The sequence below is a fragment of the Terrapene carolina genome, unplaced genomic scaffold, assembly GCF_002925995.2.
Source record: "Terrapene carolina triunguis isolate 2854851 unplaced genomic scaffold, T_m_triunguis-2.0 Scaffold629, whole genome shotgun sequence".
NCBI lineage: Eukaryota > Metazoa > Chordata > Testudines > Emydidae > Terrapene > Terrapene triunguis.
In genome coordinates, this window is record NW_020664980.1 from 12,540,823 (window position 1) to 12,564,021 (window position 23,199).

Consider the following 23,199-nt stretch of genomic DNA (forward strand, 5'->3'; position numbering starts at 1 on the left):
AGAGAGAGAGAGAGAGAGAGAGAGAGAGACTGACTTTATTTGGACAATATTTTCATGCAGATTTTGCAGAAGGAGAACAAGAAAGAAGCTTCCCTGGAGTAAAGCATCAGAGAAAGAAGAGAATTTGTACTCATTGCAGAGAGGATGTTTTCAGGCTGACAATAAGGGATTGTGTATCAATCACATTCAACTGTTCCCTGTAGAGAAAAAGGATATACACTGCAAGAGGAATCACCATAGAATCATAGAATATCAGGGTTGGAAGGGACCTTAGGAGGTCATCTAGTCCAACCCCCTGCTCAAAGCAGGACCAATCCCCAACTAAATCATCCCAGAAAGGGCTTTGACAAGCCTGACCTTAAAAACCTCTATGGAAGGAGATTCCATCACCTCCCTAGGTAACCCATTCCAGTGTTTCACCACCCTCCTAGTGAAAAAGTTTTTCCTAATATCCAACCTAAACCTCTCACACTGCAACTTGAGACCATTGCTCCTTGTTCTGTCATCTGGTACCACTGATGACTAGATCCATCCTCTTTGGAACCCCCTTTCAGGTAGCTGAAAGCAGCTATCAAATCCCTCCCTCGTTCTTCTCTTCTGCAGACTAAATAATCCCAGTTCCCTCAGCCTCTCGTCATAAGTCATGAGCTTGAGCACCCTAATCATTTTTGTTGCCCTCCACTGGACTCTTTCCAATTTTTCCACATCCTTCTTGTAGTGTGGGGCCCAAAACTGGACACAGTACTCCAGATGAGGCCTCACCAATGCCGAATAGAGGGGAATGATCACGTCCCTCCATCTGCTGGCAATGCTCCTACTCATACAGCCCAAAATGCCGTTAGCCTTCTTGGCAACAAGGGCACACTGTCGACTCATATCCAGCTTCTCGTCCACTGTAACCCCTAGGTCCTTTTCTGCAGAATTGCTGCCTAGCCACTCGGTCCCTAGTCTGTAGCAGTGCATGGGATTCTTCCGTCCTAAGTGCAGGACTCTGCCCTTGTCCTTGTTGAACCTCATCAGATTTCTTTTGGCCCAATCCTCTAATTTGTCTAGGTCCCTCTGTATCCTATCCCTACCCTCCAAGGTATTTACCACTCCTCCCAGTTTAGTGTCATCTGCAAACTTGCTGAGGGTGCAATCCACGCCATCAAGATCATTAATGAAGATATTGAACAAAACTGGCCCCAGGACCGACCCTTGGGGCACTCCGCTTGATACCGGCTGCCAACTAGACATGGAGCCATTGATCACTACCCGTTCAGCCCGATGATCTAGCCAGCTTTCTATCCACCTTATAGTTCATTCATCCAGCCTATACTTCTTTAACTTGCCGGCAAGAATACTGCGGGAGACCGTATCAAAAGTGTTGCTAAAGTCAAGGAATAACACATCCACTGCTTTCCCCTCATTCACAGAGCCAGTTATCTCGTCATAGAAGGCAATTAGGTTAGTCAGGCATGACTTTCCGTTGGTGACTCCATGCTGACTGTTCCTGATCACTTTCCTCTCCTCTAAGTGCTTCAGAATTGATTCCTTGAGGACCTGCTCCATGATTTTTCCAGGGACTGAGGTGAGGCTGACTGGCCTGTAGTTCCCCGGATCCTCCTCCTTCCCTTTTTTAAAGATGGGCACTATATTAGCCTTTTTCCAGTCATCCGGGACCTCCCCGATCGCCATGAGTTTTCAAAGATAATGGCCAATGGCTCTGCAATCACATCCGCCAACTCCTTTAGCACCCTCAGATGAGGTGCATCCGGCCCCATGGACTTGTGCTCGTCCAGCTTTTCTAAATAGTCCTCAACCACTTCTTTCTCCAGAGGGCCAGTCACCTCCTCCCCATGCTGTGATGCCCAGTTCAGAAGTCTGGGAGCTGAATCTGAGAATGCAGTCTCTTTGTGGCCAAGCAAAAATGCTGAGATTAGAGGTAGTGGAACCAGTACAGGTACAAGAGCCCCTAAATCTTTACCCATGTTTTGACCTTTTTTGAAGTTTTCAGCACATTCTGATAAGGGTTTGCTCATTTCCAGAGAAAGCCAATTCTTGTGATGTTCCCAGTCTCATTTTTCAGACTCATGAGTCTGAATAAGCTTTCCAGTTTGTGCATACTTATCTAATCCCGTATGCTGAACCTATACCTAGATGAGCCAAGGCTAAAGAAAAACTATGTTTGTATCTTGTTAAGAAAAATGACAGCACAAGCATGAATTTCAGCATTGTTTCATTAGGTAGAATCAAAGTACCAAAAAATGTCAAGTAGTGTTTCTGAGGGGAGGGGGATTTGCAAAGTTGCAAAAATCTTTCACATAGATATCTTTCTTTTTAAAGGACTGTTGCGTAGAACCTATGCCCCGCCCCCAGTTCTGTTCAAGTGCTGTGGGAGCACATTAGAAACCTAGCAGGTTGCATATCATATGGGGTTTAAACACTGACTTGGGGTATATAAACTGGTAGGTGACTGCCAGTGCAGAAGGAATCTGGAAGCAAGAAAATATAGTCCGGGGGGAATTGGGGGATGGGACTAGTGGGCATGGGCGGCACGTGACTCCTGCATTTGGGGCAGCTGGACTTCAGTGCTGGAAGCTCCCTAGAAGTGTGGGGGGTCCACTGGTGCCCAGATCATGGCCCTATCCCCTGTTCCATCCCAATGCCTGCCCCCGCTCAGCCTCCTACCCGAGGCCCCGCACACACACACTCCACCCCTGCTCTGCCCCAGGCCCCACTCCCGCTCAGCCCCTTCCCCCAAGGGCTCCTCCCCTGCTGCTCACACCTCTCTCCGCCCCCTCCCCCGAGGAGCCCACTCACCCAGCACCCGCACCTCTCTGCCTCTCAAGGAGCAAAGAAATGCAAGTGGGCAGAGGGGGCCATGGAGGAAGTGGCGGAGAAGCACGAGAGGCAGGCAGGGGGCCTCGGGAAAGTGGTGGAGCAGGGACAGGAAGAGAAGCAGTGTGGGTGGGACCACAGGTTAAGAGCAGGACATGGGAGCAAGGCCTCAGGGCGGAGTGTGGGCCAGGTCACGGCCAGAGCACTCTTTTGGCGGCAGCAGGCCAGCAGCGTGCCTCCAAAGGGAAGTGTGCTTCAGCCTGTTTGGGGAGACTTAGCCTATTATACCCACTGCCCATGCTGGTGGACTATCAGCACCCAAGTTCACTAACCTGTGCCCACACTGCAAAGTGAATGGGTGACCAGTCTGAATGAAAGCGGCACCCAGGCGCCAGCCGGTACCCACAGCTGGGCCCACCAAGGTTTAAAGCGTCACCAAACTCAGGTCAGAGGTTTGTGTGTGTAGATGGTAGTTGGGTTAGAGCCCAGGCTAACGCTGCAGTGAAACATGTCAAGAGTGAAAAGATCAAAGGCTCTTCAATATTTACAGCCTATACTGAATTGCTGTGAGTTACAGACTTTTAGAATGAAGACTTAAGATACAAAGATTTCTAACACTCAGTTTCAGGACCATATATACCATTTCTCCCTCACCCCTTCAAAGATATTGGACACTATGGGCCATATTTTCAAAAGGTATTATTAAGGCCCAGATTCATAATAAGTACTAGGCACCTCAGTCTGGGGACTAGGTGTCTAAAAGTCCCAGTTTTAGGCTCCACTGCAATTCACACAACTCCTGCTGAATGCTGTAGGCATCTAAACTCACTCAGCAATTTACGTTTTTGAAGTAAAAAGTTCCCTAAGCATCTATGTTTCTGCCTCTGGGCATGCGCGATGCTGCCTCCCTCTTGGTGTCTGAGTACCTAGCTCCCACCTAAGCCCCAGAGCCATGGGACATTCTAACATGCAGCTCCCTCAGTCTCTCCTGCTGAAGCTGTTTCATTGTGGATAAATAATTAGAGTGTCATTTGGACCAGGGAGAGCACAAGAGCATAAGCAGAAGAATGACTCTATAGCCTGGTGGTTAGAGCATTCACCCAGGATGTGGGAGACTCAGCGTTCAGAGGAACAGCTTCAACAGAAGAGGTTGAGGGAGCCCCACATCAGAATATCCCAAAGGGCACTCACATGAATGGTAGCAGATCTCTTTTTCTAAAATCCCTTCCCATCAGGTGGAAGAGGGACTTGCACATCCCAGGTGAACACCCTAACTACTAGGCTAAAAGTTATGAGGGAGGTCCTCCCTCTCTCCCTGCTTCTTGCAAAAAAGCCTCACTAACTCCAGAGAGTTGTCTAACTCCAGAGAGAGTTCAAAGCTGCAAATCTCAAGCAGAGATAGGCGCCTATCATAGAGTGACCAGACAGCAAGTGTGAAAAATCAGGATGGGGCTGTGGGGGGGTAATAGGAGCCTATATAAGAAAAAGACCCAAAAATCGGGACTGTCCCTATAAACTCGGGAGATCTGGTCACCCTAGCCTATCAACACGGTGGGGCAGGGCTTAGCATACTCCTCTGTCATCATCTCCCATTGGCTAGCTTAGGCAACTCCCCACCTAGAGTGCTGGATTTTGTGAATCGCAATCTAAGACACCTAATCTCCCCATTCATTCTACAGGGAGCCTAAGCTCCTAACTCAGGCATTGTCAATCAGTGTTTCCCTGTGATTCTCTAGGTCACTGAAAGTTAGGTGCTGTAATGCTGAGTACTTGTGTGAATCTAGGCCCTAGGGCTAAACATGCAGCTACGTGCCTAGTGGGATTTTCAAAAGCATCTAGGCACCTGACTCTTATTAACTGCTGAAAGTTACACATACATTTAAGTCCCTTGCTAAATTGGATTAGTGTTCTGTCCTATGTCTGAAAGAAAGACCAAGAGCACAACAGTTGTAGAGATCTACCTAGGCCTCCTGTAAAACAGATAGTGATCAGAAGTGTGACCCTACAGATCCCCGTCTTTCTAATAGACGACCTATTTTAGGTATCACAACTGAAAGAGGGAAGGAAAAGAAATCACTGAAGTGGTGCTAGCAACCCTGATAGTTAGCAGTGCAATTTTTCCTCCAAAACCTGTTCAGTTCATTATTCTTACAGCATGTAATAAATCAGAACACACATCAGCAAGGGCTTAAATATTCAGGGCCTATGTCAAGATACAGCACACTGTCCTCTTAAAGCAGCATAAAGGTATTTTACTTTTATGGTTTTTAGAGATCAGTTAAAATGTTGAGTGTGATTCAGATTTTTGTTTTCCCATTTTAAAGGAAGAGATGAATATTTTAGAGCTAGCTACACCATGATTTTGTTCACACTCATTAGACAGCAGGAACAGCAGCACCTGAGTTTCCATCCCCAGCAAAGAGCAACAACCTATACCTTCCCAAGCATTACATTAGCTTTATCTAGATAGATGAAAGAGGAGCTTTTTACCTAGGCACCAGTAATGTTAACTGAACCTTTGTCCACGCAGTGTTCGCAGGTTCAAGTACGTTTTAAAAGCTAAAATGTATAAATCCACAGCAATGTTATTTTTCTAATGGAGAATGGGCTGCAATTCATGCAACCTGCTCAAGTGAGTTTTAGGTTAAAACATGGAGAAAATGTAGTGTGACAATGCAATGAAATACAATTGGAAAGAGGTGAAACTATGGGACATGGTAAAGAGGAAGACAAAGCAAGGAAATACACCTGGAGTTATTTATACAACACCAAGGCAGAAAAGATCACAAAATAAGAATTAAAAGCAAAGATGCAGTGCTTATCAGATGTAAAAAGATTACAAAAGCACAGGAACCATTGCTCATAGACAATTTTAATTCCTGAGATCCCTGTGGGGAGATGCATACGAGTAAGCAGTTATTTTTGTTGAGAATAAAGATCAACAGTGCAATGAAAAGTGGGGAAACCTTGAATTTGGCATAAACCAATACAAAAGAATACATTTCCAGTTAAAGGGAATGTGTAAGTAACAGGGCCGGCTCCAGCGTTTTTGCCGCCCCAAGCAGCGCAAAAAAAAAAAAAAAAAAAGCCGCGATCTGCAGCAGCAATTCGGCAGGAGGTCCTTCGCTCCGAGCGGGAGTGAGGGACCATCCGCCGAATTGCCGCTGAATAGCTGGACGTGCCGCCCCTCTCCGAAGTGGCCGCCCCAAGCACCTGCTTGGCAAGCTGGTGCCTGGAGCCGGCCCTGGTAAGTAAGAGATCACAAAATAATTATATTTAGGATATTAAGGATGAGGAGTAACAGTAAGTTGTACAACAAAGGTACTTTGTTTTAGGGGAGCAAACATTGAAAAATTAAAGGAGATGGTGGGTAGAATCCCACGAATGAGGCAAAAGAAGGAATACAAGAAAGAGGAGTACCACCATAATAATAATAAAAAAAAGCAGCATATAAATCTGAACAGAGCTGCCTCAGAATAGTGGTACAACTTGACTTAAATGGAACCTGATAGTGGTCAATATTGGGATACTTCACATGCATCATGATACAGTAATACCAAGAACCCCGCATTTATTAGAATTCACAGATGGATGGCTCAAACTAGGACGGATGGTAACGTCCAAGTGGATAGAGCCAAAACTACAGAATCCTCATACAAACTTAGAGAGACGGTTAGCTGTAAATGAGATCAGAACAGGATCTCTCTCCAGCACCAGAAGAGCACCAGAAGAGACTGGTATGAGGCATGGGTCATAGTCTACAATGGCCAGGGCTTCACTGCCCTGGGGGCATGGTCTGCCAGACATGGGGGTGGGGGCATGACAAGACCCAATTGGCTAGCTTTGTGTAAAGCACATGCAAAACACGGGTAAACTCTGCACCTTTACAAAGGAGAGGAAAGGGCACCCAGTAGCAAATCCTTTATCAACCAACTCAGTCAACCATAAGCAATATTCCCTTATACTGGTACAATGAGTCTTGTACTAGGTGTAGCCATTGCCTCTATATTCTTTCCTCTAATCCCATAACACTTGCATCAGATGAAGGTAGAATTTTACCTGGAGAGAGAAATAATCAGCATAGCTAAAATGTGGGAAACTTATTGGGGAAGCGATAACGCAGAAAAAGATGCAATGCGGGGGGGAGGGGAGTACAAAAGCAGTATTGCCACTTCAGCTGTCCAAAAATCATGAATCAAGCCCCAAAAAAATATCAAGAGTGACTTAAAAATATTAAGAATTTATATACAATTTGGGGTGATTTAATTGGCTTTTTTTTTTTTGCACATATTCACATGACTCCAGGCACTGGGGGTTTAAGAAAACCACCAACTGTCAAAAGCGCTGTAGTGGACAATAAAATGGCTGTGACCAAACAGCACAGCACCACTGAATAAAACAAAAAGAATCAGTATCTTGGACTTTGCCTAGACAGGAGGCTCTTATATGATGAAAGAGCCTTTGTTACATGATGAAAGAGACTGTTACATTTTTGGTGTGATGGCACTAAAAATACTGTTGGAAATGTAGCCCTTTCATTACATAGTTACATAATAAAAGAAAACACTAAAAGATTACACTGAAAACAAAGATGAATTTCAGACAGACAATGGATAAAGGGAATAGAGGCTACAACATACGGAGAGAGACTGATGGGATTTATTGCTTTTTTTGCTCCCAAAGTTTCAGTGAGGGATAGGATTAACATGAAAATACTGTACAAATATTACAGAGCTGTTAATAGGAAGCAGAGGAAGGGAACTGCATGTAACTCAGCACAGCAAGATGAGGAATTGTTCTCCATGTCTTTGTTTTAGGCAATAAGCTTTGACATGAGAAGTTGCCTATCTGAATAAGCAACTAGGCAATGGACTGATATGCCAACAGAGGTAGCTGTCACCAGAATCAAAAGTAGGTCAGATAAAATACTTTCGTATTTTAGATTATAGAAAACAATGATCCTGCTCTCTGCAGAGGTTGGAACTGGTTGACTTGAGAAAAGTCTTTTCCAGCTTCCTATACCAACCAAAATTCTAAATCAGCTTCAAGTGTGGGAAATTCTGGCCAGTTGCAGGAATTTGTACTGCTAGCTCCTCAGAGAATCTTGCAAAACCACAAAGAAGCCTACAAACCACACCAGAGGGAAGCAATAAGGTTATTGCAAGCTACTAACATTATACTAGCAACACGCTCTGGAAGCTGAAGAGGGACAGGATTCTCAAAATAGATGTTCTGCTTGTTCGTGGAGGTAATTATGACTTTGTCAAAATTAGCTACTATTTTGGGACCTTTCAGGATGGAAAGTAGAGGGAGCCATTAGGCCCATTTTTGGGGTGTACACTGTTTTAAGTTCTGGTTGGAAAATTAGTACTTGTGTGGTCAAAGAGCAGAGTACATCTAAGATACTACAACAATAAGGAGAGCACAACACAAGGTCAAATAAGACATAAGGAAATGCCTATCTTTTATCCAAAGGCTTACAAATAGCACAAAGATATCAACTTTGACTGCCTTAGGATATTCTGTCCAGATGGTGTCCGCTTGCCTGATGTGGGAAATTACATTTTCCACTTTCAGATGAAAGCAGGTGAGAATATTTGCATACAAAAATGCAAAGAAAAATACAGTGTGCAATGATAGGAGATTTTCCTTCTAGGGAAAAGCATATAGTGAATAATTTTCTCCAGTAAGAGACTGAATCATGCTAATTAGGTAGTGTGTGTCAGACTGTACATTTTAAAAGGAGAAACCTCAGCAATTTATAATATGTGAAGAGCGGCTGTCTTACCAAGCTAATGTTGCATATTAGTGGTAAAAAGCGAGCGAGCCAGTTCATTATTTAAGTCTCAGTTCTGCAAAAAAAACCTGACATGCATGCTTGACTTTTAAGCATGTGAGTAGCCCCACTGAGTTAAATTGGGTTATTTATGTTCTTACAGGTAGCACGTGCATGAGCGTTTCCAAGATTGGGGTTTAAGGTAGTAACCTGGGCTCTGATTCTGCAAACACTCACACACACAATTAGCTTTAAATACATAAGTAACCTCACTGACCTCAGACAGACTATCTGGACCACTGCCCAACATACTGACCAGTACTGTCTCATTGTTTAATGGAACTCTCCTCCCTCCCAACCCCATCTGTCTGAATCTACATTATGTCTTATATTTAGATTGTATGCTCCTTCAGGCAAGGACAATCTTTTTTGTTCTGTTTGTACAGCACCTAGCACAATGGGGGTCCTGGTCTATGACTAGAGCTCCTAGGCACTACCATAATACAAATAAATAAGTTTAGCTTATGCCTAAGTGTTTGTAGGATCAGGGCCCTGATCATTTAAAGTTATTTTTTTATGTTCAATTGTACAGTGTTATAGGAAGTGTTTACATTTTTCCTATTATTGCAACTGTTTTGCTGTTTAATTTGCTTAAAGAGCAAAAAGATTTGTTTTGTCATTACACTATCAACAAAGACAATCCTGAGTCTGTGTTTTTTGTTTTAAAGGGAAGAAATGCTCTTAAGTAGTGAGATGCTACATGACAGATTTCAGTCTGTTGTGTTTACAACCCAGTGACAATGCAAGTGCTGAGAACTTAGTGCCAATGCATCTACTCGAATTATTGTAAACATCTGTTTTAACCATTATGCACAGGACATGACTAAGGGCTGGTCTACACGAACGCTGGAAGTCGATGTAAATCATGCTAGTTCAGTTACATAAGTTACATAATGGAAATCAATATAACTTAGGTTGACTTACAGAAGTGTCTACACTGTGCTACGTCAATGGGAGATGCTCTCCCGTCAACATAGCTTCTGCCTCTCAGGGAGGTAGAGTACAGACATCGAAGGGAGAGCACTCTCCCATCAACTTAGTGTGTCTTCACCAGACCCACAAAATCAACACTGCTGCATCAATCACAGCAGTGCCGATTTAGCTGGTAGCGTAGACATAGCCTAGGCTATGATAATAATTTGCCCTATCTTGAGTTCTACTTTGCTTTATATATCACAAACTAGTGTGATCCAAGGGCAAAATAAAATACAAACAAAACTAAATTGCAAATCCACACCAAAAATATATGAGCTGAATCTCAGTGGAGAAAGCATGAAAGAGTTATAGAAGAATTTGTTTGCCTTCAGGTGATGTATTTTTCATGGAGAGTTACTCTTGTGCATAAGTATTTGCAAGATTGGGCTCTCAAATCGTATATCAATAACAGATAATCTGAATCATAATCATAAAGGAAACTTTTGAGGTGGCATTACTAAACTGATATTTAGAACTAGAAAAATATTGTCAACACATATACATCATATTATTGGAAAAAGAAAACAGGAATTGCCTGAAATATTCAGAATTTTTTAAGGAAAGATATAACAAGTCAAAACAGACTTCAACCCAAAAGTAGAAAATGCTGCTACAAGATATTTTGAACTTTTTAAAAATTAATGGTGAATAAATTACACGGCAGCCTTTGTCAAAAACACACACGATGGGCCTGATGCAAAGCTCACTAAAGTCAATGGGAAAAGAAAGACTCCCACTGACTTCAATTGGCTAGGGATCAGGTCCTATGGTCCCGATTCAGGAAAGCATCCCAACAGGACAGCACTTAAGCACATGATTAAATCCCACTGAATTCAGTGGGACTCAGGCACATGCTTAAAGTTAATCAGGATTGTCCTGAACAGGGATGGACTTTCAGTATGTGCTTAAGTGCTTTCCTGAATGGAGGCCCATAAACTTAACACTTTAGAGCACAGCATCTGTTAGAGATGAGAGAGATTAAGTGCACACAAATAATTTCTTTACTTGATTTCTAAAACAGGAAGATACTTGCAAATCCCACATAAAATCTTTTTTGTTAGGACATTTGGCAAACAGGCACTTAAGCAATAACAATCAAAGCAACAAGCTACTTCCTGAAGATTAGTGATTGGCTAGGAGAGTCTTGATTGTCATTAACTCACCAAGGTGGACCCTGTGCTGGGGTCACTACTGCTATTAGGGAACAAAGCTTGAATAGTACTACCATGGACCAGGCATTTCTAGAGGAATTAGCATCTGGGCAAGCAGCCAGACAATAAGGGTTTCTCTCAAATATTTTGTGAGGGTTGTTATAGCATACAACCTAGTCTGAAACACTGAAAAGCAATCCCTGCTCACTTGAGTAGTACTACTGAACTCAACCCCATAAATAAGGCAAGCAAGGCTTGGCACTCGATGCAGTTTGCAGAAGAATGAAGCAGCCAGAAGCGTTCTTAATAGTTTACTTGTCACGTCTCTATTTGTAATAACTTACCATTTTAATAGCAATATTGCAGAGTCCCTGGACAGCTGATATTTAATTAAAAAAAGCACACAAAGGAAAAAAGTCCCATATAGACTTTGATACCAGAGAATTACACTGATGTAGCACAAAGTTCAGGGCAGGAGCCCTGCAGCAAGACTGAGATCTCTTGAGTCCCGCAGGACCCGCTGCCAAAATAATGGGAATGGGTAAGAGAAGTATACTCTCCTTGTGCAGTAACTGAGGTTCTTCGAGATGAGTGTCCCTGTGGGTGCTCCACTCCAGGTAATGGTGCATCCCTGCGCCTTCGCTTGGAGAGTTTTGCAGCAATGCTCGTACAGCTCACGCATGCGTGGTGCCTGCCTCACGTGCCGTTGGCGCTTGGAGTATCGTGCGCACAACCCAGACTCCTCGGTTCCTTCTCTACTGGAGAGCTTGCATGAAACTCTGAAGTAGAGGGGAGGGGGCTGGGTAGTGGAGCACCCACAGAAACACATCTCAAAGAACCTTAATTACTACACAAGGTGAGTAACCTTCTCTTCTTCTTTGAGAGATGTCCCTGTGGGTGCTCCACTCCAGGTGACTGTAGAGTAGTGCTCTCTAGGATGGAAGGGGCTTCGAAGTTGGTAAGATAACTGTGGATAGTACCACTCGGAAAAGCTGGGTATCAGTTGGTGTTGGTCCTGCTTTGAGCAGGAGGTTGGACTAGATGACCTCCTGAGGTTACTTCCAACCCTAATCTTCTATGATTCTATTACCTGCTTTAGGGCCTTGCATGATTGCATAATGTTTGGCAAAGATGTCTTCAGAGGCCCAGGTGGCGGTTTTGCATAGGTCTATAAAGGGAACGTTGTTTAGGAATGCTGTGGATGCTGATATAAATCTAGTAGAGTGCATCCTAATTGTTGATGGAGGTTGTGTGCCTTTTAATCGATAGCATAGATGAATGCATCCAGATATCCATTTCGAGAGTCTCTGCGTGGATATGGAGTGTTCAGCTATAGATGCAAAGAGTCCTCGTGAGACTTTGAACGGTTTGGTTCTGCCCAGGTAGAAAACCAGTGCCTTTTTAATGTCCAGAGTGTGCATCGTAGCTTTGCAAGTTCTCGTGTGGTTTAGGAAAGAAAGTTGGAAGCTGTATAGGTTGGTTAATGTGAAAAGACTAATGCACCTTGGGTAGGAATTTGGGCCGGGTACGTAATGTGACTTTACCCTTAAAAAAGATCATATAAGACCGATCTGCCATGAGTGCCCGATTTCTCCCACACGTCTCACTGATGTGATCGCTACTAGGAATGACACCTTCATGGACAGGTGCAATAAAGAGCAGGTTGCTAAAGATTCAAACAATTTCCAAGTCAGGACCATTAGCACTAAGTTTAAGTCCCAAGTAATGTGGGTGGTCTAACATCTGGATAGAGAGTTTGAATGCCCCTGAGGAATCGTTTGGTGATTGGGTCGGCAAAGATTGTAGTGTGATCAATCTTTTGGTGAAAGACAGTGATGGCCGCCAGGTGTATCTTCACTGCGCTAACAGAGAGGCCAGATTGTTTCAGTTCTAGAAGGTAGTCTAATATCAATGGGAGAGATGCAGACGTTGCATCAGTTTGTCTGGTGGTGCACCATGTTGTAAATCTCTTCCATTTATATAAGTAGGTGCTACGTGTAAAGTGTTTTCTACTGTGGAGTAGCACCCTCTGGACCTGGTCAGAACAAGTTAGCTCGTTATTAGAGAGCCATAGAGAAGCCATGCCTTGAGATGAAGTATCTCTATGTTCAGATGTTGTATTTGTCCCTCCCATTGTGGCAGTAGGCCTGTGTGGAGAGGGAACATGATTGGAGCACGTGCCAACATCCGTGTTATTTATGGTTGTCTTGGCCATGTGGAGGCTATTAGAATGACTCTGGCTTTGTCAGTCCTTATTTTCTGTATCACTCTGGGTAGCAATTGTATTGGTGGGAATGCAGAGAAAAGGTCTACATTCCAAGTAATCAGGAACGCATCTCCCATGGATTGTTTTCCCAGATCTGCTCTGGAGCAGAATTTTTAACATTTGGTGTTGCGGGCAATCGCAAATAGATCTATCCACGGGTGACCCCACTTTCGGAATACATATTACAGCATTGTATCATTCGATTCCCATTCGTGGGGAAAACGTCTGCTGAGGTGCTCTGGCATCCAGGTAGGTATTGCTTTGGATACACCAGCTACAGAGTTTCATAGCCTCGGCGCATAGCAAAGGTGATCTGACTGCCCCTTGCCTGTTTACGTAAAACATGCAAGCGATGTTGTCGGTCATTACTCTAATGTTCTGTTTTTTTATGAACAGCAGGAAGTGGAGGCAGGAACTTTGTGCCATCTGTAGTGCCAGCAAGTTTATGTGTAGACTTGTCTCAGTTGTGGCCCACAGTCCCTGTACTGTATGATTTTGCATGTGTGCTCCCCACCCAATGAGGGAGGCATCTGTTGTGATCATGTGATTGAGGGTCTTGTGTGAATGGGATCCCAGAGCACAGGTTGTGTGGGTGAGTCCACCAGGTTAGTGAGTCCTTGACCTTGTGGGGCATTGTTAATCGTATGCTTATTCTGCGTTTGTTTGGTCTGTACACAGTTGCTAGCCATCCTTACAGGCAGCGCATGTGCAAGCGTGCGTGTCTGACCACAAATGCGCATGCTGCCATGTGGCCCAAGAGTTTTAGGCATTCGTGGGCAGCGATCTGTGGACTGTTCCGTACTGTGGATATGAGTGTCTTTATTGTGTTGAACCTGTCTCGTGGAAGCGATGCCTTCACCACCCTCGAGTCGAGGTACGCGCCAATGAATTCTCACTGTTGAGTTGGTTCTATTGTTGATTTCTTTATGTTTATTTGTAGACTGAGACTCTGGAAACACTCTATCGTCGTTTGAGTGGAGCAAACGACGTCTGATTGAATGTGCAACTTCAGGAGACAGTTGTCCAGATAAGGAAAAATTATTATTCCCTGCTTTCTCAGATGCACCGTTACCATGGCGAGGATCTTGGAGAAAATATGGGGTGCTGTTGATGGGCCAAAAGGTAGTACCTTGTACTGATAGTGGTCTGTGCCCAAAGTAAATCTGAGAAAATGCCTGTGTGCAGGGTGTATTGTGACATGAAAATAAGCATCCTGCAGGTCGAGGCCTGAAAACCAATCCCCCTGCTCCAGCGCTGGTATTATTGTTGTTAAAGTGACCATCTTGAACCTTTGTTTTTTCACGAACTTGTTCAGTCACCTGAGATCGACAATTGGTCGCCATCCTCCATTTTTCTTGTGTGTTAAAAAGTAGTGGAAATAAAACCCCTTCCCCTTGTGTTGTATCGGGATGGTCAAATTTGCTCATCAGAAGTAGGTTGAGATGCTGCTGATGGTGTAGGGCATCATCCTTGTGGCCTCAGTCTCGGTCATTGCTGCTTTTGTTGTTTGTACAGACTTTGGTGTTGCTGTGTGTATGTTGGGTATCTAGGGTGCTGATATTGTTGATATCTGCATTGTCTTCTTCTTGTGGCAGGTGTATGGATGCCAAGGGACCGGAGCGTGGGCCTCAAATCTTTAATCATGTGCAGCACCTTTTTGGTTTTGGCTGCGAACAATTTTTCTACATCGAAAGGGAGGTCTTCAGCTGTATTCTGTATCTCTCATAGAAATGTTGAGGAGTTAAACCACGAGGCCCGTCACATGACAACAGCAGTAGTGGAGGATCTGGCTGCAGCGTCAGCTGTGTCCAGTGAAGCCTGTAGAGCCGTATGTGTGATCATCTGTCCTTCAGAGATCAAAGATTTAAATTGTTGTCTCTTGTCCTCAGGGATGTCATTGATAAAGTCCATAAATTTTCCATAATTCCTGAGGTCATATTTGGCGAGTAATACCGCATAATTTGACACTAAATTGAAGTGTGAATGAGGCATATACTTTGCAGCCAAACAGGTCTAGCCTCTTACTCTCTTTATTGAAGGGGGTGGAGCAGAAATGCTGTTTGCCCCTTTGGTTGGCTGCCTCCACCACCAGCGAGTTGGGTGCTGGGTATATAAAGAGAAATTCCGATCCCTTCGAAGGAACGTAATATTTTCGGTCCTGTTTTGGCAGGTTCCACGATAGCCGCATTGATTGGCAATGCTATCTTGGAGGAGGAAGACGTCCGTAGGATATCTGTTAACTCATACTGAGTTTCTGGCACTTCCTCTAGAGCAATCTTAAGCTCGTTAGCCACTCTTTTAAACAAGTCTTGGAAGTGGGTAAAAGTCATCTGCCGTGGTTGGTGGTGGAGGCATAATAGCTTCGTCTGGTGAGGAGGAAGAATTATTGTTGGGTGGTGAGCAGTGTCCTCTTCCTGCTCTGCCATGGGTTCCTCTTGTGTGTCCACCGCTGCTGTCTCCGAAGGTGGAGGCGAAGATCTGGCGTCCTCCCTACGTGGGCTAGGACGCCTGCTATGGTGCCTTCTGTAAGACTTCCCCCCCCCCCAAGGACTCCAATATGGCCATGACCAGGGAAAGGTATGGGCGGTCCCAACCATGGGTGGCCATACCAAGGCCACATGTTGTGAGCGTATGTGGACTATGATCTTAATGGTCCAGCAGCAGTAGGTATCCTAATCGGGGAAGAATGGTGAGAGGGGAATACCCCTTCCACTCCCTCATCTTCATCACTAGAAAACTGTGATGGAATGGGACTACAGGTTTTCAACAGGACTGCTGAGCTCCGTCTCAGGCCAGGGACAGTTGAGAAGGAACTGAGGAGTCCGGGTCACACGTATGACACTTTGAGTGCCAAAGGCGCGCAAGGCAGGCACCGAGCGTGCACAACCCGTACAGGCACTTCTGCAAAACTCTCCAAGCAAAGCCACAGGAACGCACCATCACCTGGAGTGGTGCACCCACAGGGACATCTCTCAAAGAAGAAAATGTACTTCCTTGCAGGTGGGACTGGGTGGGCAAAAACAAGCACACTGCGGGAATTTGCAGGAAACACAAAAACTTTATTTTTAAATAAAGATTTTAATACTTAAATTTAAGCAAGGGGAAGAAAGATTTGTTGTCTATTACAACAGGAGTTAAAGTATTTTTTACATGGTTTAAGCAAGATTTGTTTTATTCTTTTATTGGTAAAAATTGTGTCTGAATTCTGTTTATATACAATTTTGTTTTTGTTTTAGTAGCATCGGGGAATCTGTCTCTCTCACAGGATTTGTGGGATCTAAGGTTTTTGCAGGTGTGAATGGGATAAAAATGCAAGAAACAATGCAGGAGCAGGTACTGCAGGACGGGACAGGAGCAGGATTTTAAAAAACCAGTCCCACACAGGGCTCTACTCAGGGTCCTAGCCTCAGTTACTTTAAATTGGTATAATGTTATTGACTTCAGTAGAAGTATGCAGGACCGGCTCCAGGCACCAGCGCAGCAAGCTGGTGCTTGGGGCAGCCCATGGAAGGGGGCGGCATGTCCAGGTCTTCAGCGGCAAGTCCCTCAGTCCCTCTCGGAGGGAAGGACCGGCCGCCGAATTGCCGCCAAAGAATGAAGCGGCGCGGTAGAGCAGCCACCGATCGCAGCTTTTTTTTTTTCCTCCCCTCCCCCCCTTCGCCACTTGGGGTGGCAAAAAAGCTGGAGCTGGCCCTGGAAGTATGTCAATTTACACCAGCTAAGGATCTGGCCCCCATAATTTTGAGATTTAGTTCCCTGCCTTCCTCTTCAAATCCACCCATCCACATATACACACACCCCTCAGAACACAAGTGAACATCATGGGTACATATTATTTACAGCTGCCCAAATTTTATTTTACACAGATGGCAGGACATCAAAGTTCAAAGTTACATTTGAGCCTTCTGTTGTGTTCCAGACATGGAATAAATTATTATACTTAGTTCTTGTTATTCAGGATTTACCACTGGGTGTTTTTCAGTGGCACTGAACTGGAGATGTTAAAAACATTTAAGGCTTTTCTATAGTCCAAATTCTTTGCAAAGATAGACTTATACATAAGAAACTCAAGCATTCTAATCAGCATGCATCATTTGCATATCCACTAAAATACATCACAGTGCTAGATTCTGTACTGATCCAAAACCTTGGATGTCTTTTACATTGATTGTGTGCATATTGTTTCTCTTACATGGAGTCACGTCCCTTGTTTGTACTGTGTTTATCTGACGTCTGTTTGTATTTAAGTACACACTCTAGCCAGTTTCCTATAGAGGTAGGAATATATTATAAAGAGGATGGGGCATATTCAGAATCACTGAAATTCTACACCCAAAAATGTTGGCATCATGCAAATGCTGCTGAAGACTTTCAGCCACCATAAATATTGGTACTGATGTTAGTCAGTATGTTCCCCTCTCTTTCCACAAGTAGCAAATCTGGATGCAACAAAATGAAGAGTTCTGGCTCCATGGCACGCTCCCTCTCTTTCTTCAACACCACTAGTGTTCCCTGGGGATTGGGCCTTGTAGGTGGGCAGAGGCTCTGTGATTGGGCAGGTGTACAGCGAACACTGACCCCATCAACAATAACTTTCCTTTCTTCACCCACCATTCAATGAAAACCCTCCAGAGAGGAAGGATGATTGTGACATAGCAGATGGTCATTATGCAGGGCTCTGCAGCCATGAAGACCAACCTGTAGTGCTGTCACGGGTCTTTCATACAGGTGGCCACGGTGGCCAGCAGATTTCAGAAGATCCTTGGTTTTCAGGGGAAGGTAAAGATGGCCCTTTGGAGGGAAGTCAGGAGAGAATGCCATAGGCCTGATTTTTCATTGCCCTATGGCATGCCTGTACCATTCCAGCAATGAAGAGAGGTTGTAAAGGGAGTGGATCTATCCATCAGAGAATAACCCTAACCCAGGAACTAGTTGGCTCTTCATTGTGCACCAGCAGCATCCCTAATGTACAGGGCATACCAAGGATAAGTGTGTGGCCAGACTACAGGTCTGTCGCATCTTAGGCGCATTTAACATGCGCGATTTCAGCTTTACACGGTTGGCAAAAAACAACAGCAAAAGAGAAAAATAACAATTTAAATACTGTTTCTGTAGTGCTGGCGATTCCGCCTGCCATTACATTCAATGTAATTTTGACTATACGCGATTTCCGCTTTAGGCGCTGACTGCAGAACCCCAGCGTAAGATGAGACAGACCTGTACTGTGTCTTCTAGAATGATCACAGAGGCCACAGGCAGCTGAGAATTTTAGAGCTGCCTTGAAGTTGCTCTTACACTAGGGCAGGCCCTTATATGGCGCAGGATATGGGGAGGCACAAGGGTACTCTGTACAGAGCATAGCTTTGCTGGAATGGAGAACTGGGGACTGAACCTGTAAACTCAGAATACACTCATACCCATTTTGGGTGTGATTCAGTCAACAGTGAAGATATTCAGTAGCCCAACACAGAACAAGTTGTTTTTATTTTAAGTAGGCAAGTTACAGTGACACTTTCTTTACATGGTTAAAAATCACATTCACAGCTCTAGAGAGAGCTCATAAAGAAAGTTCCCTACTAATTAGCTTCAATATGCCAATGATCTTCAAAGCCTAATTCAGCTATGAAAAATATGTCTGGTTTACATACTTTGGAAGTCTTCATCCATCCCAGGCTCCCGCCCCCCCACCCGCAAATCCAGTGCTTAGTAAAACTGGTTGTTGTTGTTGATTTCTACTTTGGAAAGCTCTGGGAAGACCCACATTAAAAACAACCAACCCTCAGTTCTGACTGAAAAATCATATATAGTTGGATATACACACCCCCATTGTACTTTTTAGAGTGATCACACATTAGAGGATTTTAAAAAAACCCAAACTCTCTACTGTATAGAATACAACTTCACTTGCAGATTGACTGCTGTGATTTATATCAGTTCCAACAACCTCAGCTTTCTGGTACAACCAGCAGCAGCAGACAGTCTCCTCAGGTGTATTAACTGGAATGTAAGATACACTTGGTAGTAATATGTAAGCCAGCGAGCATATGCAGAAGGAAATAACGTCATGAATTGGCAAGGCAGCAACTACGTTCACCAGTTTAAACAAGATTCAGTTACTGAAGATCTACAACTGAAAACCAAACCACAAAATTTTCAACTGAAATGTTATTTCCACCTTTACGTAAAGATGTGAAAGCTGGAAATCCACCAAAGGTCCAGATATCTAAATGCCTCTGAAAGCAAATGCCTCAGGAAAATATGAGGCATTAGAATTTATAACAAGCGCCAAGATTTGTCAGAGTTCAGCAACCCCTTATCTTCAAAGTTATCCAGCAAAGAAGGAATATCTGGGACATGTGTTAGGAATGAAGCCAGAACATCTGCCACGGCAGGCATGCCGCTAGGCAGCTGGAGGGACACGTAAAAGGGCCGATACCAAGAATCCATCTGTTGAACAGTACTTAGAGAGGGAAAGTTTATGTCACTGAACAACAAAGAGGACATGCAACGAACAGCCCAGGACAGACAGGGATGGCAGGGCCTTGTTTGTGCCCTAAGCGACCTTTGACAGAATGGGAAGGATTCAGATTCAGAAGACACACTAATAAGCCTAGAATACTGAACAGCCTCCTATGGTTCTCACATATGAATCAATTGTTAAGAACCTAAAAGGTTCTAGGTAGTATGGTCCAGTGATTAGGGCACTAGCCTAGAAATCAGGAGACCCAAGTTCAATTCACTGCTCCACCACAGACTTCCTGTGTGACCTTGGGAAAGTAATTTACACCCAAGTTTTTATAAAGGTACTTGGGCACTGCTCTGCATTACAAGACCCAAGCTATCTAGGCACTGTACAAACAGATATAGGCGATAGTCTGTCCTTAATAATTTACAGTCTAAAATTATCCATTTAGAAGTGGATGAATCGAGGCACAGACATTACGTGACCTTGGGCAAATCAGTGTCAGAGCCAGATTAGAATTTGCTAGCTCTCATTCCTATCTTCAGACCACTAGACTCTCTCTCTCTCTCTTTAACATGTTAGTTTCCCTAATGGACGGGGGGAAATAAGAATGCTGGACAGAACCCAGCATATTAATTATGGACCCAGACAAGAAACTAACCCATAGTATTTCAACCTAGCTTGAAATCTTAGTTACTGAGGTAAATTACCTTAATAGAATACTTTCTAAGGATCTAATCCAGTACCCGCAGAAGCTTTTTCATTCACTTTAATGGGAGTTGAGTGACCCTCTATGTACATTTTTCTGCATTTGCTTTTAACTTTTGGCTGATGCTCATTTGGATGAAATTTAAATTATTAGTTTTTAATTCTTTCCCATATTTACAAAGAGCTAGTCACTAGTGTAGAACATTGTCACACGATAACAGTCTCCAGCTGCTAGCTAAATGCCAAAGCCAGTACTAAGCAATGACACAAAGCAAACAAAAGGTAAAACAGGATGTTTATTTGAAAAGCTGAAAATATCCCATTTGGGTCAGTATTCCAGGGTAATGATATTATTTCTATTATTCTAAAGCGAGGCCCAAGTCTTGAAAGCACTTTATTTATGAGCTTGAAATTAAGCATAAATGTTTTCAGGAACAGGCCTAAGTAAATAAAGTGCAACAGGCAGTTGCAAGTTGGTACAATGGAGTCACATCAACTTATTCCATGCATATTGGCCACAAACAAGGTTTACATAAGACTATAAGTTAAAATAATGCCTTCACTTGGATGATCATACTCTTAACTGACTCAAATATTATGCTGTAGAAGTCAGTCATTAAGGTTCAGACAGCTGTTAATGCAATGGTGTTTAATTTATCCTAACTAACTGATATTACTAGACAACCAGGCAGCATTCTTTGGATAACTACTGTTGTTTTCTAGCTTTTAGCTATTTAAAATTATTCCTAGCATTATGTGAAGGGTGGCTTTACTTATCACTGGAGACACTGGCTCCAATTATCCTCTCCCTTGCACTTTATGAAGTTATTTACACCTGTGCAAACAGCAGCATTATATACCCACTGTGCACAGGTATAAATGACAACACAAGGTACAAGGCCATGGGGATAGAGGTTCCTAATCTTTTGCTTTGACCAAGTTCTTTGCTAGCCAACTGATATTTGACTCTTAAAATATGAATAGCCAGATTGCAGCCCATCTAATGCTTGTGCACAGGGGAGTAAGAAGGAACAGGTCTCCCTATTATCCCCTGCATCAGTGTGGGTAGCCAGCACAGGAGGAATAGCAGCCTCCACAAGACTGCTACTTCCCCACTGCTGCAGGTGGGTGAGGAGTGGGCAGAACCTTGGCTCTACCCCTAGCTATGCACTGGCCAAAGCAGTTGTAATTGTGTGTTGATTAATCTGCACCAGGTATTGCGCTGGCACAATCACTCCCCACCTGGGCAAGGGGAAGTCATCATCTGCTTCCTGGTGTGCTCTGATAGTACATTTTTGCATTGTCCCAAGAGTATTTCTTGAAGGAACTTTAGCCCCTAGCAACCTGTCCACATCATACAGCAACATTAAAGCCTACTTCTAGAAATAAGAACATATACGGTTAAGAGAGCCGAAGAATCACAGGCGTGGAAATAAGGAAAAGTAAATGAGATGACCTTCCTCTCACTTCATTTTATAGTTTTGAGACATGTTCTGGTTCTGTAAACCAACAGTTTTCTATGACTACCTAGAAAAAAAAATGGACTACAACTGAGTCAAATGGTTGATTAAGAAGAGCAGAGAACTATATAGAAATTAAATAATCACAAAGATATGAGACCCAAAAGTCTACCAAGAAGTTATTGAATAGATTAAAAGTTCACTACCTCCTCCCCAAAAAGTCACTTTGTCATTTAAACAAAGTTTGCTCTACATAGCAATTACTGTTAAAATCACAGTGTGTGCTTCTTTCAGATGTCTGCCACAAACAGATATAGTTTGGCCACTAAACATGTTATGGTTTTCTGTTCTGGAACACAAGCTCTCATGTATCCAGCCACGTACAATGCATGATATGGAGCTGTTTCCTTGTGAAACCCTTTAACACTTTTGCTACTTTTCATAAATCACTTGGTTAGGCAAGAGAATTGGCCCTAGTGAAAGATCTATAAAACTGTAAAGGTCTGACCCTATCCTTTGAACAAGTTTCAAAGACAAAAGCATAACATATGTCAAATCTGTTTGCAATGTTCTCCTCTTCTAAAAATCCCCTTCTCATCTTAAACTGAAATGAGAAAGGTAAAAGCCATATTACGAAGATTAAATATGTTGTCAGAACATGACACTTGGTCCTCTTTTAAATGTTAAAAACCTCAAGTAAGTTCTAATGAAAATCATCACTGAGTTACAGTACTTAGCGGTTTGTTACAATAGTTAAAATAGAACATGCCTGTTCTGACTGAACTTGCTCCCAGTCTACCTGTAAAAGCAGCTATTGTCGCAACACAGCTACCCCCTATGTTAAGGAACACCTAGTTAATTTGAATTCATAGTTATCATAGCATATGAGGTGCAAGTTTTTAGGACAAAGTTCAACACATTTTAAATATATATATACTATAGGAAAATTAAGTAAAGTAATTATATTAGGTATAATAGCAAAGCAGCTTACCAGCCCATCACAGTTGCTTATAGCAACTGAAGCGTTAGGCAAATCAGTGATATCCCCAACATATAGGCAATTCCCATGGAGTGGTTCAATATGAGTCACATTAGAATCCTCTTGCCATTCAATTGTTGCTCCAGGGGCAACCAGCCTAGAGTTCAGTCTCAGCCTGAAGTGAAACTCTCTTCCAAAAACAGTGACATTATAAAATATTTGCTCATTTGAAGCTTCATGTTGCATATCCCCAGCATCTCTTCGGAAGCGCCCCCTTGGAGGTCCAGACACCAGGTTAGATAGGAACCTGCCCTCTGAATCGGTGCTGATTGGGACGACAAGTCTGTATTCCTCTATATTCCTCAAAATAGGATCTTTAAAGATAAAAAAAAGTATTAAAACTAAAAATTAGTTTAGAATTATTAGTCCACGATCCATTACCCCATCAGAGAATTACATAAGGGAGATGGCCACTGCATTCTCCACAGCCACTTCATTCATGAGTGTGACTAAACATACTGTAAAAAGAACAGGAGTACTT

The 23,199-nt window shown here is 43.3% G+C and overlaps 1 protein-coding gene across 2 annotated transcripts in view; it reads right to left on the reverse strand.

Annotated features, from left to right (window-relative positions):
• ADAMTS2 (ADAM metallopeptidase with thrombospondin type 1 motif 2) overlaps nt 1-23,199 on the reverse strand; it is a 263,392-nt gene that overhangs the window by 237,694 nt on the left and 2,499 nt on the right. For both annotated transcript variants that reach the window (XM_026659415.2, XM_026659414.2), the window contains exon 2: nt 22,671-23,032. In XM_026659415.2, the coding sequence (XP_026515200.1) occupies nt 22,671-23,032 (362 nt within the window). The remainder of the gene's footprint in view (nt 1-22,670; nt 23,033-23,199) is intronic.